At 62.5% G+C, this 15,617-nt stretch overlaps 1 protein-coding gene across 1 annotated transcript in view; it reads right to left on the reverse strand.

Annotated features, from left to right (window-relative positions):
* Nucleotides 1-15,617, reverse strand: part of COL5A1 (collagen type V alpha 1 chain) — a 99,015-nt gene that overhangs the window by 28,220 nt on the left and 55,178 nt on the right. The window contains exons 27-40 of the mRNA XM_045289356.1: nucleotides 15,007-15,060; nucleotides 14,383-14,490; nucleotides 13,854-13,907; nucleotides 11,041-11,094; nucleotides 8,507-8,551; nucleotides 8,366-8,419; nucleotides 7,282-7,326; nucleotides 6,862-6,915; nucleotides 5,913-5,966; nucleotides 2,211-2,264; nucleotides 1,435-1,542; nucleotides 924-1,013; nucleotides 781-834; nucleotides 183-290 (exon numbers count right to left, since the gene is read on the reverse strand). Of these exons, the coding sequence (XP_045145291.1) occupies nucleotides 183-290; nucleotides 781-834; nucleotides 924-1,013; nucleotides 1,435-1,542; nucleotides 2,211-2,264; nucleotides 5,913-5,966; nucleotides 6,862-6,915; nucleotides 7,282-7,326; nucleotides 8,366-8,419; nucleotides 8,507-8,551; nucleotides 11,041-11,094; nucleotides 13,854-13,907; nucleotides 14,383-14,490; nucleotides 15,007-15,060 (936 nt within the window). The remainder of the gene's footprint in view (nucleotides 1-182; nucleotides 291-780; nucleotides 835-923; nucleotides 1,014-1,434; nucleotides 1,543-2,210; nucleotides 2,265-5,912; nucleotides 5,967-6,861; nucleotides 6,916-7,281; nucleotides 7,327-8,365; nucleotides 8,420-8,506; nucleotides 8,552-11,040; nucleotides 11,095-13,853; nucleotides 13,908-14,382; nucleotides 14,491-15,006; nucleotides 15,061-15,617) is intronic.

Genomic DNA, 15,617 nt, shown 5'->3' on the forward strand with positions numbered 1-15,617 from the left:
GGCCGGTCTGGGAGCTGGCCGGTGCTCTGCTCATGCATCCCCAGCTGGCCCCCGGCTCACCCTGGAGTCCCCACCTGGACCCCTCAGGACACCCGCCCTCGCTCCACTGCCCTACAAACACCCCAGGGAAATTCCCAGACGGCCACGGCAGGGGTCCCCACCCATGGCGTGGCAGGACTTACAGGCGTGCCTTTCTCTCCGGCTGGCCCCGGAGGGCCTTGTGGTCCTGGCCGCCCTGGAATCCCGATGGGCCCTGCTGCGCCGGCCGGCCCTCTCTCCCCCGGAGAGCCCTGCATTGGGGCAAGAAAGCGGTTTGTTCAAAAGACTCTTGAGCGGCGTGACAGGATGCCCCACTTGCTGCTGCCCACCAGAGGCCCCGGGGCCCTCAGAGGCCAGTCTGTTTGCCGGCACCAGGCATGTGTGGCAGGCCCTTATGTCTTCTCTGCCGCCCATCCCAAGCATCTGCCTGTCCCCACCATGTGTGGGAACCTCCCCTCCTTCAGCGCTGCCTTCAATGACCCCTTCCCTCTGCTGGGGGCCAAGTGTTGCTCTTCCTGGGGGCCTCCCACTCCCCCAGGATCACTCCTTGCTCTGCTCATCCATGCTCTACGATGGCAGGGACCCTCCTCAAACCCTGACTGGGTCGGTCGCCAACCCTCCATAGGCCAGCTGGTGGGAGCAGGGTGGCAGGAGCCCCCCCTGCTCCAGGGCCCCCTCCCTGGCCTGCACAGCAGGTGTGAGGTGAAGGGGAATGCTCTTGGTGGGGGCTTGCACACTCACCGCGGGCCCGGGGGGACCAGGGGGACCTTCGTTGCCTTTCAGTCCAAGAGCTCCCTGTGGAACCATGAGGAGGCTGTCAGGCCCTGCCAGTGAGCCAGGCTGCCCACCGTCCACCCTCACCACCCCGAAGGCCCGGCACTCACCACTGGGCCGGGAAGCCCTCTGTCCCCAGGGAAGCCACGCAGTCCTGGAGGTCCGTCTTTGCCAGGGATGCCAGCAGGGCCGGGGTCACCCTGAAACAGAGCCCTGGCTTACTGGGCCTGCCCCCAGCACTAGGGGGGCCTTCAGTCAGTGTTGGGGAGGCCCGGCGGCAGTCAGGTGGGCGTGGACAGATTCCTCCTGGTCACTTATTCCCAACCTCTCCGCCGGGGTTTTCAAGGTAACACTCAGATGGAGGAGGTGGGGAATGTGGAGGAGGTGGGCACTGTCGGTCTGTTGGGGGCCACAGGAAGAAGCTGGAAGACCAGTGAGCTCATCCCAGCCCTGGGGCCCGGCTCCCTGCCGAGGCTGCAGCCCAGGCCGGCTGCACACATGGCCAGAAGCCCCTTGGGGTTTGCAGAGCATCTGCTTGGGACCCTGCCCACGAGCCAGAACTGAGCATGAGAAAACACTAAGTCAGTCAGAAACACCCCGTGGGGGGCTGTGGGGGCTCACCTTCGTCCCTTCTTTTCCAGCTACACCTGGGAGCCCCTGCTCTCCGGGGGGTCCTGGGGGCCCAGGGTGGCCACGCTCGCCCATTGGGCCAGTCTCTCCTGTGGGACCCTACGGGGACAAGACAGTGTCAGCCACCAATGCGCTTCCAAGGGCCGTGCACAGGCGTGCCCCCCCCGTCCTGCCCCCCAAGACTGAGGACAGAGGTCCACCATGCCCACTCAGAGCCCACAATCCTTGGCTCGCTCTTCCCTTCCTACAACACCCAGAGAGGGAGGGACAGGCCCCTCAGCCCCCTCCCCATGGAAAACACCCTAGAGTGGGGTGTGGGGGGTTGGGCAGCCAGGGGGAGGGTCCCTCAGAGGCTCCCACCCATGTGGGGGTGGGGGTGGATGTGGGGGTGAGCTGACTCTGGTGTCAACTCTGGGGGCTGAGTGCCCACTTGCTGGTTGCAGCACCCACAGTGTGGTGGGCCTCACCCAACCAGCAGAAGGCTGAAGTTCCAAAAGGGGGTGCCCCCGGGTTTGTCCTGCCTGAGCCTACGAGCATGTCCGCCGCCAGCAACCCTGACTACTAACTGGCGGACTGGGGCTCATGCCCACTCAGGCGTGCCTCAGGAGAAAGGGCCGGCCCCTGCGGCTAAGAAACCAGCCCCCGGACACAGCTGTGCAGCGCCTCTCTGGCAGACACGCGCGGGAGCCAGAAGTGGGCACCCCTCCATGGCAAATGGTTCTGCTTTTCCAGCAAGCCTTGGCTCAGGTGCCGGCTCTGGGTCTCACCTGCGGGCCCACCACACCTGGGGGGCCTGGGGGGCCGGTCTTGCCTTGGAATCCCTGTGGAGAGACAGAACGCCATGCTGAGACAGCTCACCCCAGCGCCCACCGCATACTTGCGTAAAGCTCCTTCCCGCCAGAGACTGGTTCCTGGCTTCCTTGTACCGATTTCACATGGGTAACTGACGTGGCACGACACGGCACAGCACGGCACAGCCACTTTATGCCCCGGTGGCCTGTGTGCAAGGGCCAGGTGTTAGAGCCAGCCATCTTCATTGCAACAGCAGGTATTCGCTTTTGGAAGAGACTTGGTGGCCAGTCTCTGGGCCAGGATCTAGGTGGGATCTGCTGGGGTCTGGGTGGATCTGCCAGGATCTGTGTGGGTTCTGCTGAGGGTGGGTGGGATCTGCTGAGGGTGGGTGGGATCTGCCAAGATCTATGTGGGTTCTGCTGGGATGTGGGTGGATCTGCCAGGATCTGTGTGGGTTCTGCTGAGGGTGGGTGGGATCTGCTGAGGGTGGGTGGGATCTACTGGCATGCTGTTCTCACTAGTGAGCTTGTGCTCGCTGTCCCTCCTCCAGGCCTCAGAGCAGGGCCAGGACTGAGCCAGGGAGGCCTGGGGCTGAGTCCGGTCAGCAGAGCACAGGAGCTCGGCCACTGGGAGAGCCACCACCTGAACCCTGTGCTCAGGAAGCCGCTGACCTGGTGGCTATGCAGCCCGCATGGCCATCAGAGGAGGAGGCTGCGGGGGAGGCACCCTTCCATAGCCCCAGGAGACAGATTTTTAATCAGCCGTCTGTCCAGCCTCACCACCCGCCACCACGTGTACACCCCGCAAGTTCACGGCCAGCTCTGGCTGTGGACAACCAGGCCAGGCTTGGCCTCCTAAAAAATCCAAGGGGCTCTGCCTCAGCCCAGGCCAGCCCAGCAGCCCACGGTGGGCTGGAGGAGCCCCTGTCCCACGAGGCGTCCTTTGCAAGTGGCAGTGGGGCCATGGGCAGGGCCAGGGTGTGCGCCCTGTGGTGGGCTGTAAGGGTTTCTGTTCACTCAGCGCTACCTGACGAGCTGCCCTGTGAGGCATCCGTCCAGCCCCTTGTTGGGAAAGAGTGCGACAACCACCAGGAAGAAATTAGAGCCATTCAGAGGTCCGGGCAGCCAGGACCAGGACAGGGCAGCCCTTCCTCCCAGGGGCCGAGGACGGGGCCGCAGCACCATCATGGCTGCCCGTCCCCTCAGTGCAAGGCAGCGGTAGCCAAGAGGGACGGTTGTTCTTTCCACGGTTGTTCTTTCCACGCAGCGCCTGAGAGCTGAGGCCCTGTCAGCATCCCCCCCACGCCCCACCCCCCAGAGTAGGTCAGAGGAAAAGGCAGACACTGCCACTGGCCTCTTCTGCAGGCAGGGGGACCACACAGGAGGGTGGGCCCCAGGCAGGTTTCCCTTTCCACCCCCACCCCCGCAGCCCCCGCCCATGAGGGCACAGGTCCAAGAGGTTCTCCGGCGGCCATCAGGAGCACGGATAACTAGGCACGAGCCCACTGGCCCTGGCGTCTGCTTTCCTCCTGAGGGTTCTTCCAAGACCCTCTGCCCAGCCCAGTTGCCCTGGTGGCATGGAGCCTCAGTGCTGGGTTTAGGCGCAAGGTCAGCAGTTCAAATCCACTAAATGCTCAGCAGACCCTGAAACCCACAGGGCAGCTGTGCCTGGGCCATGGGCGGCGAGGGCCTAGAGCTGACTCGGGGGCAGAGGGTAGGGACAAGGAGCCCCAAGAGGCCAGGGGACATTCTGTATCCTGTGCCGTGTCCGCTCCGTGTTCAGGCCCATACCAAACCTCTGTCCTCACAGGGCCGGGGCACAGAGAGAGGACAGGGAGGTGGGCCCACAGGGGTGGGTGCTCAGAGATGGACAGGGAGGTGGAGCACAGGGGTGGGACACAGAGATGGACAGGCCTTGGAGACAGGGTAGGGCACAGGGACATGGGGACACAGGGACAGGACATGGAGAAGAAATAGGAAGGAGGCGGTCAGAAGACATTGAGTCCCCACCTGGTCACAGGCTGGAGTCTAAAACCCCAGCTGCCCCCTCACTGTCCCCCTGAGGGACACCTCCTCTGGACAGAGTGTGGAGCTGGGCCAAGTCCCAGGTGGTTAATGGAGAGAGGTCTGGTGGAAACCCCCTCTTAGAGCTGAACATGCTGGGGTCCTCCCGGGGTCCTGCCCAGGCAGAAGAGGATGCTGGGTCGTAGTGACCCCTGGCGCGCCCCTAGCAGAGTGCTGAGAGAGAGCCCGAGGTCACTCCGATCCGTCACCTGAGAAGCGGAGGTTTTCTGTTATAGGAGCCACACTTTGGGGTCAGTGGGAGCGGAGGTGACCTACCCAGGCCAACACCGAGATGATGTCTGACCCTTGAGCCTTGCGGAAAGGGGTTTCCTGAACTCACCCTCAAACCAAACTCCAACTCCCTGCCACCCAGCCAATGCCTCCTCCCAGGGAGCCCCCTGAGGGCCTCGGAGACTGTCACTCTCAGCAGGAGTAGAAAGCCCGTCTTTCTCTCACCTGGTAGCTGGTGGTTTCAAACTGCTGGCTTTGAGGTTAGCAGCCCAGGGAGTAACCACTTCACTGAGGACGCTAACGAGGTAGAACACTCTGCCGGTGTTCTTCGAAAACGGTGCACACGGCAGCATGGGCCCCAGGGATGGCAGCGGCTAGGCTAGGGCTGTGTACTGTCCAAGGAACTCGGTGCTGGGCCGTCTCCAGAGCAACTCGTAGCTCCTTGCGGCGCGGCAGCGGGAATAGGAGGAGCCGCAGGGTGCTTCTTCTCTGAGACATTTCTGACCCTGCTACTGGCAATATGGAGCCCTGAGGTGGCACTGTGGGTGGAGCCTTGGGCTGCTGACCCAGAGGGCTGGGGGTTCAAACCCAAGAGCTGCTCTGAGGGAGCAAAGGGAGGCCGGGTACGCCTGTCCTGTTGGGTCTCTGTGAAGCGACTCAACCGCAGTGGGTTGGGCTGGGTCTTAGTCTGGAGCATTACCTCAAGGTCAGCAGTTCGAAGCCACCAGCCGCTCCTCTGGAGAAAGAGGGGGCTTTGCACTCCGGTAAAAAGTGACACTTTGGGAACCCCACTGGGGCAGTTCTACCCTGTCCTGTAGGGGGCTGTAATCAGAATCGACTCAGCGACTGTGAGTTTTGCTTGGTTTGCTCTAAATCCCTCAATTAATTCCTATCATTGGCTCAATAGGATGTTTGCTTTAACACTTTAAAGGAGGGTATGGAAGGACAACCCCCCACGTCCCTGACAGCTGGAAAGACACCCCCCCCCCATGTGCACAGCGGGGGGCGGGGCCGGGGGAAGGCCCAGGTCGTCCCTTCTCCCTGAAGGTTTGTCACTAAAGGACGGAGTGCGGCCATCACCCTGGACTTTGGCGGTGAAAATGCATGGGGTGGAAGCAGGAGTTCTCAGAGGGACTCGAGGCTGGGGACATCTGTTTGTCCCCAAAGACCACGCCCGGCCTCTGTCCCTGCCCACAGACGTCCCGAAGGCTACTGGGGGCTGCTGGGCCCCAGCCCTGAACTCTGCACACAGTCCTGGCACCACGTCCCCCAGGGCCAGCGGTCCCAAGCAGGGCAGTCTCTGGCTACCCTGAGCCACAGAGCGCCCTCCGTGAGCTGCAGGAGAGAGCCCCGCCCGCGGTGACCCCAGCACCCAGTACTCACAGTCTCGCCTCTCTGCCCAGGGTGTCCCGGGAGTCCGTCCTTGCCTGGCGGGCCCTGCAGAAAGGGGCAGAGGAGAGAGTCCCACTCCATTCCGGGCAGCTCACACCGCAGCTCTAGTGAGATGGCCACTTTCCTTCAGGGTTAGCCTGTCTGTCAGGAGGATGAGTGGGGGCACAGGCCCCATCAAACCCTCACAACCGCCTGCACTCATGTCCGGGGGAAAGGCTTAGTCTCTCCACAGTCTCTCAGGGCAGCCTGGTCCCTGGACAAGGACAACGTGCTCGGTAAAGCAGAGGGCAGAGAAAAAGGGGAAGTCCCTGGACCAGGTGGGCAGACGCAGCGGCTGCAGCCAGGGGCTTCCACACAGAAACGCTGGCGGGCAAGGGCAGGACCAGGCAGGGCCTCACTCTGCGGTCCGCCGGTCACTGTGAGTCAGAACCCACTCGATGGCCTCCCGGAACCACCACAGCCACAGCCACAGCCACATCCGGGAGCCTGCTCATGGCCTACAGGTCCAGACCGTCCACTCCACAGAGCCAGACTTCTTTCTGATCACAGCCTTGCGACTTCCCCGGGGGCCAATTGTCCCCACCTCGGCTGGCAGGGGGCTGCCCCTGCACTCCGGAAGTGCTAGCCCCTGTGCAGGTGACCCTATTTGGAAATAAGTAGGGTCTTGGCAGTGGGATTGGGCTAAGATGGGGCTTCTACTGGGTTAGGGTGGGCTCTGACATCAGGGACCGGTGGCCTTCCAACAAGGGAGGGACACGAGGACACACACTCAGAGGCCTGTGTCCACCAGCACGAGCTGCATCCCTACCCCGACCTCCCCGGAGGAGCACCCCATGCCTCCCCCTCCCAGCACGCCCCAGGAAGGACAAGAGTCCCGGGAAGTCTTGAAGCCAGAGGAGCATCCCCAGGCATGCCTGGCCAGCAAGGAGAAGGCACTTACGGGGGGGCCTTTGGGCCCAGGAAAGCCTGTGGGTCCTTGAGGTCCGTTGGGTCCCTGTGGACAGAGAATGAGCAGTGTGAGCAGGGCCAGGCAGGCCCCTCTGCCACCCAGCCCCAGCTCGGGGGGGAAAGGCCACTCCTCCATGGCCCCCAACCCCATGCCCGCCCCTCCGGGACCTTCCCTCTCTGACGGCAAGGGGGAGGCCAGGCACAGGGCAAAGTCACAGGTCCCTCGGGGTGGTGGGACAGGGTGGGGACCCAGTTTATGGGCCAGGGGGGGTTGGAGGTAGGCCTCCAACACCCAGGTTTCAATCCCACCATTGAACACTGGGAAAGCCCCTCTCCCCACTTCCCTCTCTGCAGAAGCACAAGGACACCTTCTGAGGAGACTCGAGAGGGCCCTGGGGTGGGGGGCACTTACCCGTTCCCCGGGGGGCCCAGCTGGGCCATCACCTCCAGAGCTGCCCTGGGAGAGAGAAGAGAGACGCTGGTTGGAATTTGTTACTCCTCCTCTGAGACTCTGGCCCAGGCAGCATCACAGTCTCTTGGCCAACGGGGCACCTGGGGTTCGTGAAGGTCACCCCCGGAGACCCTCTGGCTGGTCGGTGCTCCGAGGCTGTGGCCTCCACAGCACTGAGAGCTGGGGGGCCTGGAGTTGGGGTCAGAGGGACAGGCCACACCCTGGTGAACAGCACGCTCTAGGAGGGACACAGACTCTAGTGGACAGTGGCTGGCCTTCGGTGGCCACTGCCCATCATGCCCCAAGTTAGCAGTAGCTAAGCAGGAGCTGGGCTTATGGGGGAAGCTGGGTGGAGCTCCCCGAGGGGAGGCATGTGTACAAGGAATCCATGCTGAGGACTGGTGGGGCTCTGGTGGGGGAGGCAGGGCTACGCCTGGCCACCACCGGGGAGGCTGGGGGTTCAAGGCCTCCCAGAGACAAAGCAAAGGAAAAGCCTGGCAGTGCACTGCCCGGAAACGGGCCACTCTTGGGCCCACGGAGCAGAGTGGCCTGGGTGTACCACCGGGGTCCACTACAGCCAACAGGGAGGACAGGGTCCTGTGGTCTCAGCCAACCTCCTTAGCAGGCCCCAACTTTGGAACTGGGTTCAGACTCCTGGGAAGAGCCCATGGCTGAGGTAGATGGTCCCTGATTCTAGGTTGGCGGGGGAAGGCGTGCAAGGGGCATCCCCAGAGTCCCCTGGGGGCTGCTGTGTCTGGGGGACGGCGCTAGGTCCTGGCACCCCCGAATCCCATGCCTTGATTGAGCGATCTGATGGATGACTGTCACATGGGGAGTGGATGCTTGCTTGTGCACAGGGAACTGCCCCCGGAGGTCTCACCCGGCCAGGGACTTTGGGACCAGCTGACTGGCCTGCTTTCCAGCACCCACAAGGGCCTTTCTTTTTCTTTCTTTGTGGGGCTCCCCATCTGGGTGGCATAGTGACTGGTCAGCAGGGGCCACCCACCTCTGTCCAACACGGAGGAGGCAGACGCGTACAACCTACCTTAGGACCTGGCTTCCCGGTGATACCTCGGGGGCCTCTCTCACCCCTCGGGCCCTGGGCGGACAGAGAAGGCAGGGGTCAGCACCGACCTGGACTCCTGAGCCCCGCCCCCACCACTCCCTGAGACCACAGAATGGTTACCGTCGGGCCCCGCTGTCCCCTCGGCCCCGGCTTCCCAGGGGTTCCCTAAAAACGAAGCAGATGGGTTAGTCACCCCCACATGTTGCTCCCAGGGCCAGAGCCCCCTGCAGCTTCCTGCTCCCTGTTTCCTGGACAAGTGCATGCCGTTCGCCCAGGCTCGGCCCCTCTTCCCCCAGGGCTGGTGATCGGTAGTCTCCCACCTCAACTCACCTTCCCTCCCTCTGTGGGGGCATGTGCTGGGGGGGGGTGTCTTTATTGCAAGGGAAGAGAAGAAAGCGGGCCTCTTCCATGCATAATTCACTTTGGTTACTACAGTTGGAGATATTACCCATTAAATTTTCAGCAGGCTCTCGGCAGACACGCAAACTGACAATTTAATACCGAAATCAGAGCCTGCCTCCCGCCACATGCAGGAGCATTGAGGCAGCCTCGGTGGCTGGAATCTTCGGCATTTTCCACCCACAGGGAAATGCTTTTTATTTTCGTATTTCATTATTATTCATCCCTCCCCCCAAAAGCAAAGCTCTCCTAGCCAAGAGGTGTCCTTTCCTGCAGAATGGTGGGAGGGAGGGGGCCCTGCTGGCTTTCTGGGTTCAGCCCCTGAGTGTGCACTGAGTGGGCCTGCAGGGAGGAGGGGCTGAGGGGCGAAAGGCCCCGCCCTCTCCCCTCCCCGGCTGTCGGCACCCACCCTGCCTCCTGGCCTCGTGTTTTGAAAGGAGTCTAATACCACCACTTAAAACGATGAGTTAATTATGTTGCTTTTTAACCACACACTGCAGCTCCGGCGTATTAATTATGTGGCAGGGTCCTTCGGCGTCCAATAAATAGTTGCTCATGAAAATTAATGAAACATCTGCTTTCTTCTGGGGAGCGGCCTCTTTTTCCCTCCCCCGCAGGAGAAGCACCTGGTCAGATGTGGCTCCTTCCTGGGGTCTGTGGGTCACCCACTGTTTTCTTTCTGACCCTCTCCGTCCCTGCCCCCAATGCCAAACCCAGCACTCAGCCCTGGTGACACCCCGGTGACCCAGTGCTGGGGGTCTGAGACCCTGTAGGAAGCAACCCAGAGGGCCAGTCCCCAAGTCCAGCTGGGCCTCGCCTGGTCTCTGGCCCAGAGCTGAGGACAGAAGCTGTCCGGCAGAGGGGCGCCCAGTCTGTCTGTCTGCGGGTATGTCCTCGGATGGGCATTTCTAGAAGGTGGCTCTCGGTGGCCAGGCCCCTGGGGTCCCACTAAGCAGGGCCCAGACCAGGGACAGGCCGGAGATGGCCATCAGTCCCACTGCCTCCCCACCACTGCTCACGGCAGCTTTTGATGGAAGAGACCAACCATGCCCACGGCCTCCTCCACAACGGACACTCCATGGGCCCGGTGCCCAAGGCAGGGGGCTCACTAGGCCTCACAGAAGCTGAGAGCCGGCTCCAGCTGAGGGCCCGGGCAGCTTGGCCTTGCTCCTACCTCCCCTTTTGTATCCTGCCGCCTGCGTCCAGTGGCTTGTCCAGCCCTAGTGGGGCGGCTCACCTGGGCATCGGTGGCAGAATCGCCCACCCTGCGATTTATCCATACATGTCACCCACCCGGGAACACGCCCATCCCCCCCTCGCAGCTGGTCCTGGGCTAGTCTGAATGGCAAACTTTCGTCTTTGATTCTCAGGAAGGGCTTTTAACCACAGCCAAAGCCCCTGAGGTGACTGGGTTCGAGGGGCAGCCCCCACCCACGGCTTCCTCAGCTACCACCCTGGTCTGTCTCCTCAGCCCGGCCACCATGCTCCTCCCAGCACTGTCCCTGAGCTGTGCCCATGCTGCTCAGCTACGCCTGGAATAAAGACAGGCGTGTGGCCGGCACCACCATCTTCACCACTCGAGGCAAGGCTGTAGCCCAGCAGAGGCAGATGAGCCTTGTCACCAAGGACTGACCAGCGCTGGGTCCTGCGGGCAGTGGGCGGGGCTGGAAGGACACCCTGTGTCCCTCACATAGCCACTGCTCACTCCTGGCTCCAGCTGGACACGGCCGCATGGGTGAGGTACAGAGGACACGTGGTCTTGAAGTCCTCACAAGGGCATCGGTGGGGACAGCGTATCTGATGGGGACACAGCCAGAGCCCCTCCTCTAGTGGGGGACCTTGGGCTGGGCGATGGCTCTGCAGCTGCTGCCCCCATGGGCACCGCCCAGTGTCCATTCTCAGGGACCCTGCAGGCTCTGAGCCCCATTGGAAGGAAGTGCCCTACCCTGCCTGATTCCATCGGAAGCACTCGGGGCAGGTGGCGGGAGGGGCGGTTGCTCAGTGCCAGCCCCACTGCTTTCTGGTGGGGCTCTAGGGCGACAGCAGCTTGGTGTTGATGAGGGGAGCAAGTGGAGGGACCCAAGGACACCCCCTTCTGTCCTGCGAGAAGCAGGCTGGAGGGGGGCAGGGCGCCCCAGGCGGAGGGACGCGTCCAGGTCTCTTCCCAGCCTGTGCCCCCCCCCCCCGCCCCCACCACACCCTGCTGGGTCCAAGCAGAGCCCCAGGCACAGTGCCCCAGTGCCATTCAGACTTACCCTGCCACCCTTCTCTCCGTTGGCACCAGGAAATCCAGGAAATCCAATGGAGCCCTGAAAGAGAGATGGGGCGGGGGTAGGGGTGGGTCGAACCAGTCTGTGCTGTCCTCAGTGTCAATAGCCACAACCCATTCAGGCGACTTCTACTTATCCACCCGTCCATCCGGCCAGCCACCCACCCACCTGTTGACCCATCCAGCCAGTCATCCACTAACCCAGGGGTGGGAACGACTGGTCCGAGGGTCTTACAAGGCCCTCAAAGCCACCCGCACTAGCTGACGTCACCAGCCGCACCAGAGCCAGACAGCCCCAGACACCACATTCACTCCCTGCCGGCAGCCGTGCTGTGCTGGCTCAGAGCTACACTGCAGGGCAGCATCGAGCCGCCCCTGCGAGTTCCCAGGCTGTCACGACACCAGAGCTGAGCTCATTGAATGCTTGACCAAAACAGCAGGCTACTGTTTAAGTTGACAACGGTCAGTGAATGATGTTACAAATCGACAGTGGCCCTCGGCAGAAGAAAGGTTCTCCACCCCTGCTCTAACCCACCCACCCATCTCTCCATACACCCATCCACCCAGCCACTCACCCCCACCCCATATACTCAACCAGCTACTTAGCCATTCATCTATGGCCCCTGCATTCACTCCCACCCCTATCCTGTCACTCCTCCACCCACCCACCCACCCCACCTATTTGACCACCCACTTATTCATCCACTCAGCATCCATCCAGCTAGTCATTCACCCCCCACCCCCCAACCCATTCACTCATCCATACACCTGGCCATGTACTTTACATCTGCTCACCTATCCATCCATCACCCAGCTACCTACCCATCCATTTCCCCACCCAGCTACCCACCCTCCATTCACGCACACACGCACACACACACCCTCCCACCCCTTCATTCAGACACACACACACACCTCCATTCACACACATATCCTTCCACCACCCCCATTCACACACACACCCACACTCGTGTGCCCATCCACAGATCCATCTATTCATCCATCAATCTAGTCATTCCCCAGCCAGTATTCAGTCACCCACCCACTCACCTAACCCACCCATGTATCCCTGCACCCAGGCCTGTGCCTCTCCATTGCCCACCTACTCCCTCTTCACCCACCTGCCCATCTATCTACCGCCTATCCACTCAGCTGCCTCCTCTTCTACCTATCCACCCTCATCCACCCACCCATCTATCTGCCCACCCGCCCACCCACTGATCCACTCAGCGGGGCATCTGCTCACTAGAGGCCCACGGTTCATTATTCATGGGTCTGCCCGCTCATCCTCCTGCCCATCCCCCCCAAATATTCCCAGGAGACCACCTAGACTCCTAGCGTGAGACTGCAAACTGAGCCTTACCCTCACTTCCCCCCATCCGCTGCTGCCCCTCACAGGCCACGTCCACCCGACTCTGCTGAGTCGGGACAGGGAACAGTGTGGCATGCAGGCACGAGCCTCACATTTGCGACATGGGGCTGTCACCTTGGCTGCCAGCTTTGCTGCCTTCCCAGCATGCCATCACCGAGTCTCCCAGGCTTCTGAGCCAGAACCTGTGTGAATGCACCCAAGGGGGCCAGTGGCCCCTCAGACCAGACAGGGGATGCCTGGTGGGTACTTTTTTGGCCAATGCCAGGAGGCTAGCTCCCCTGACTGAGAGGACATTTGACCACCCAGGGACACTGGTGGCCCTGGCATCCCTCCCTGGGGCCTCTCCTCCTTACCTGGCTCCAGATGGGCCCTAAAGGTCCTTGTGCCACCCCACCCCCAAGGGCATGCAGGGTTCCCAATCCTGTGCCCTCCAAGGGTCGGAGCTTGTCCCCACCTCTGATGTCCCCCTACCGGCCCAGCTGGAAAGGGCATCGAGGACCCCTGGAGTGTGGAGCCACCAGCACCCCCACACTCCACAGTGGGGTGACCCCTAGAGAGGCATCGCAGCATCTTACCACAGCTCACTGGGCACTCGGGCCGCTAAAGCCCCGCTCTCACCCTCACCTGCCCTGCCAGCCCCAAACGTCTGCTCCTCTTCCCTCCCCTGACAGACTCGTGTTTAGAGAGAGTGGGTGTCCACCAAGACCCCGGTCACCCAGCAGGCAGGTGACATTAGCCAGGTCTGCAGGTGGGTCACAGAGGCCTCTCTCAGACACCGGCTGTGACCGCCCTCCTGTCAAGGAAGGAAGGGTGGGAACAGAGGCCCGTGGCTGGAACAGAACCACCTGGACCGAGTGCCTGGCCCACACGCACTCTGCTGAGGAAGCCGGGTGCTGGGGGCAGGCATGCCTGGGAGAAGGGCACTCAGAAACAGCAGGAGGTCACCGTGTGGCTGGCAGGGCCTCTCCTGGCCTTGCCTGCCAGGCAGCTGGCTGGTTCTAGGGCAGAGCCGTGAGTAATGAGCTGTGGGATTGGGGGCGGCAGGTGGGTGCCAATGCTTTTGGGAGCTGCCGGCAGTCTGCGGCTTCTACAGGAGCGTGATTTCTTGTTGGGAAGGATGTTGCCTCCCACCGAGTCTCAGTTAAGGACAGGTGACCTTGGAATCTCCCAGAAGGTCAGATCAAGAGGTGAAGCAGCCCCAAGTCCCTGAGAGGGGAAGGGGAAACCCTGCCACCTTCAGCCCCAGGTCTGCCCCCTTCTCTGCAGTGTCCACTCAGGCCACCTCCTTCCAACTCAGCCAGAGGAAGGCCCTGGGGGACACGGAATGAGGCCCGGAGGGGACAGTACGGGGTGCCGACAGCAGCAGCCCAGGACCCCTGAGAGCCTCCCCAGAAAGCTACCAGGAGGTCGGGAGGTTGTTGGTTTACCTTGGGTCCCTGTCTTCCTGGGTACCCTGGCAGCCCTGGGACGCCAAGCTTGCCCTGGAAGAGATGAGAGCTTCATTAGGCAGTGCCACCTGGCCTCTGCCTCCGGCAGGCGGAAGCCAGCGTGTCAGGACTGGAGAGTGGTCTGGCACGGCCACCATGGAGGAGGGCAAGAGCTAAGGCAGGCCCCGAGCACTCCAGGCCTGGCCTCAGACACAGGCCCTGAGAGAAGAGGTCAGAGGGCTTCTCATCTGCGGTGACCACCTGAGCTGCCGGTGAGGGGTCCGGCCTCAGGGGGGGCCCCCAGGCCTCCCCTCCAGCCCCTGCCAACCAGACAGGTGCCTTCAAAGCTGTGGGGGCGCTGCCCTCCTCCCCCACAGGGCGGAGTATGGAAGCTTCCGTGGAGGTGGACAGCAGGCCCGGCGGGATGAGAAAGCACCGCTGTGTCCCCAAGGCAAAAACGGAGTCCCAGGGGTGCCCGTCATCTGTTCCCCTGAAGGAAGGCTCAGGGTGCCGGCGCTGCCTTGCTCACCTTCTCCCCGCTGGGCCCCAGGGGGCCGGGGTCACCATTGGGACCACCTCGACCCTTCGGGCCTTCAGGGCCGTCCTCTCCTCGGGGACCAGGTGGGCCAATCTCCCCCTGAAAGTCGGAGAAGGGGAGGTGAAGGGAGAGGAAGGGAGTGAAGGAGCCCCCGGCCTCTAACCCCCACGCATGTATGCACAGCTCCCAGGCGCATGTGTGAGGAGCCTCCAGGGAGCCTGGCAAGGCCCTGACCCTGCAGCCAACCAAGCAAGCCTGAGGCTGGGCAAGTTACCGGCTTGGCTCTGCCCACTGCCACTCCCCGAGGCGGCCTGCACACTCCCACCGGCATCTGCTGGCCCCAGTTCCCACCCCGCCAAGAACCGCCTCAAAGTCTAGAGCCTCCGGGCCTGAGCAGCTGCTGACCAGCAGGACCCGGGCGCCGCTTCCCCAAATCAAGCAGGTGAGACCACCGCACACAGCCCATCCTCGGGCCCCTGCTCCACGCCCTAATGTGCACTCCCTGCGGAGGAGCCCCCATAAGAAGCCCCCCAGGGGGAACCCACTCTGTTCAGCCCCTCCCACAGACTCACCTGGCTCTCTGGACCCGAGCCCGGTCCAGAGAGTGGTACTCACCCTGTCCCCTTTGATGCCCATGTCTCCTTTAAAGCCAGGGAAGCCGTCTTCACCCTGGGCAGTGGGACATGGGGCTTCAGTCGGGGCCCATGAGCCCCCCAGCAACTTGAACCCACCCAGCTGGGCTCTGCCCATGCTCAGTACCCCGGAACTATCCCCCTAAGAAGCCCGCCCAGCAGCCTTTGCCTCCCAGAGACCCAGGACTGGGTGATGCGTTTGAAGAGAGGATCAAGATGAAGAACATCCTAGAAATCTGAGCTGCTGCCAACACACTGCCCAGGGAGGGTGCCGAGAGAGGGTGCCCTGGGAGGGTCCCAGGGAGGGTGCCCCAGGAGGGCGGTACCAGGCAGAGACCTGGCAGGAAAAGTGCCGCCCTCGGGCAGGGCTGGCCAGACAGTGACAGCTGATGGCTAAAACCAGTCACATCCCTGGGCGCAGGGGCTGTCCCTGCTGGCCATCTGTGAAGGTGCAGGCGGCAGGGAGTCCCTCGAGTTCAGTGGTCTGCTGTCCCCAGTTCCCTCACCCCAGGGAACCGCAGAGACCGCTGCTCAGACATTCCCCTTGGGGGTCACCTGGGACCCTGGCTAGCATCTGTCTCTGACCCAGGGGCT

Source organism: Echinops telfairi, unplaced genomic scaffold (genome assembly GCF_000313985.2).
Source record: "Echinops telfairi isolate 266 unplaced genomic scaffold, ASM31398v2 ScPeMD7_25;HRSCAF=90, whole genome shotgun sequence".
Lineage (NCBI taxonomy): Eukaryota > Metazoa > Chordata > Mammalia > Afrosoricida > Tenrecidae > Echinops > Echinops telfairi.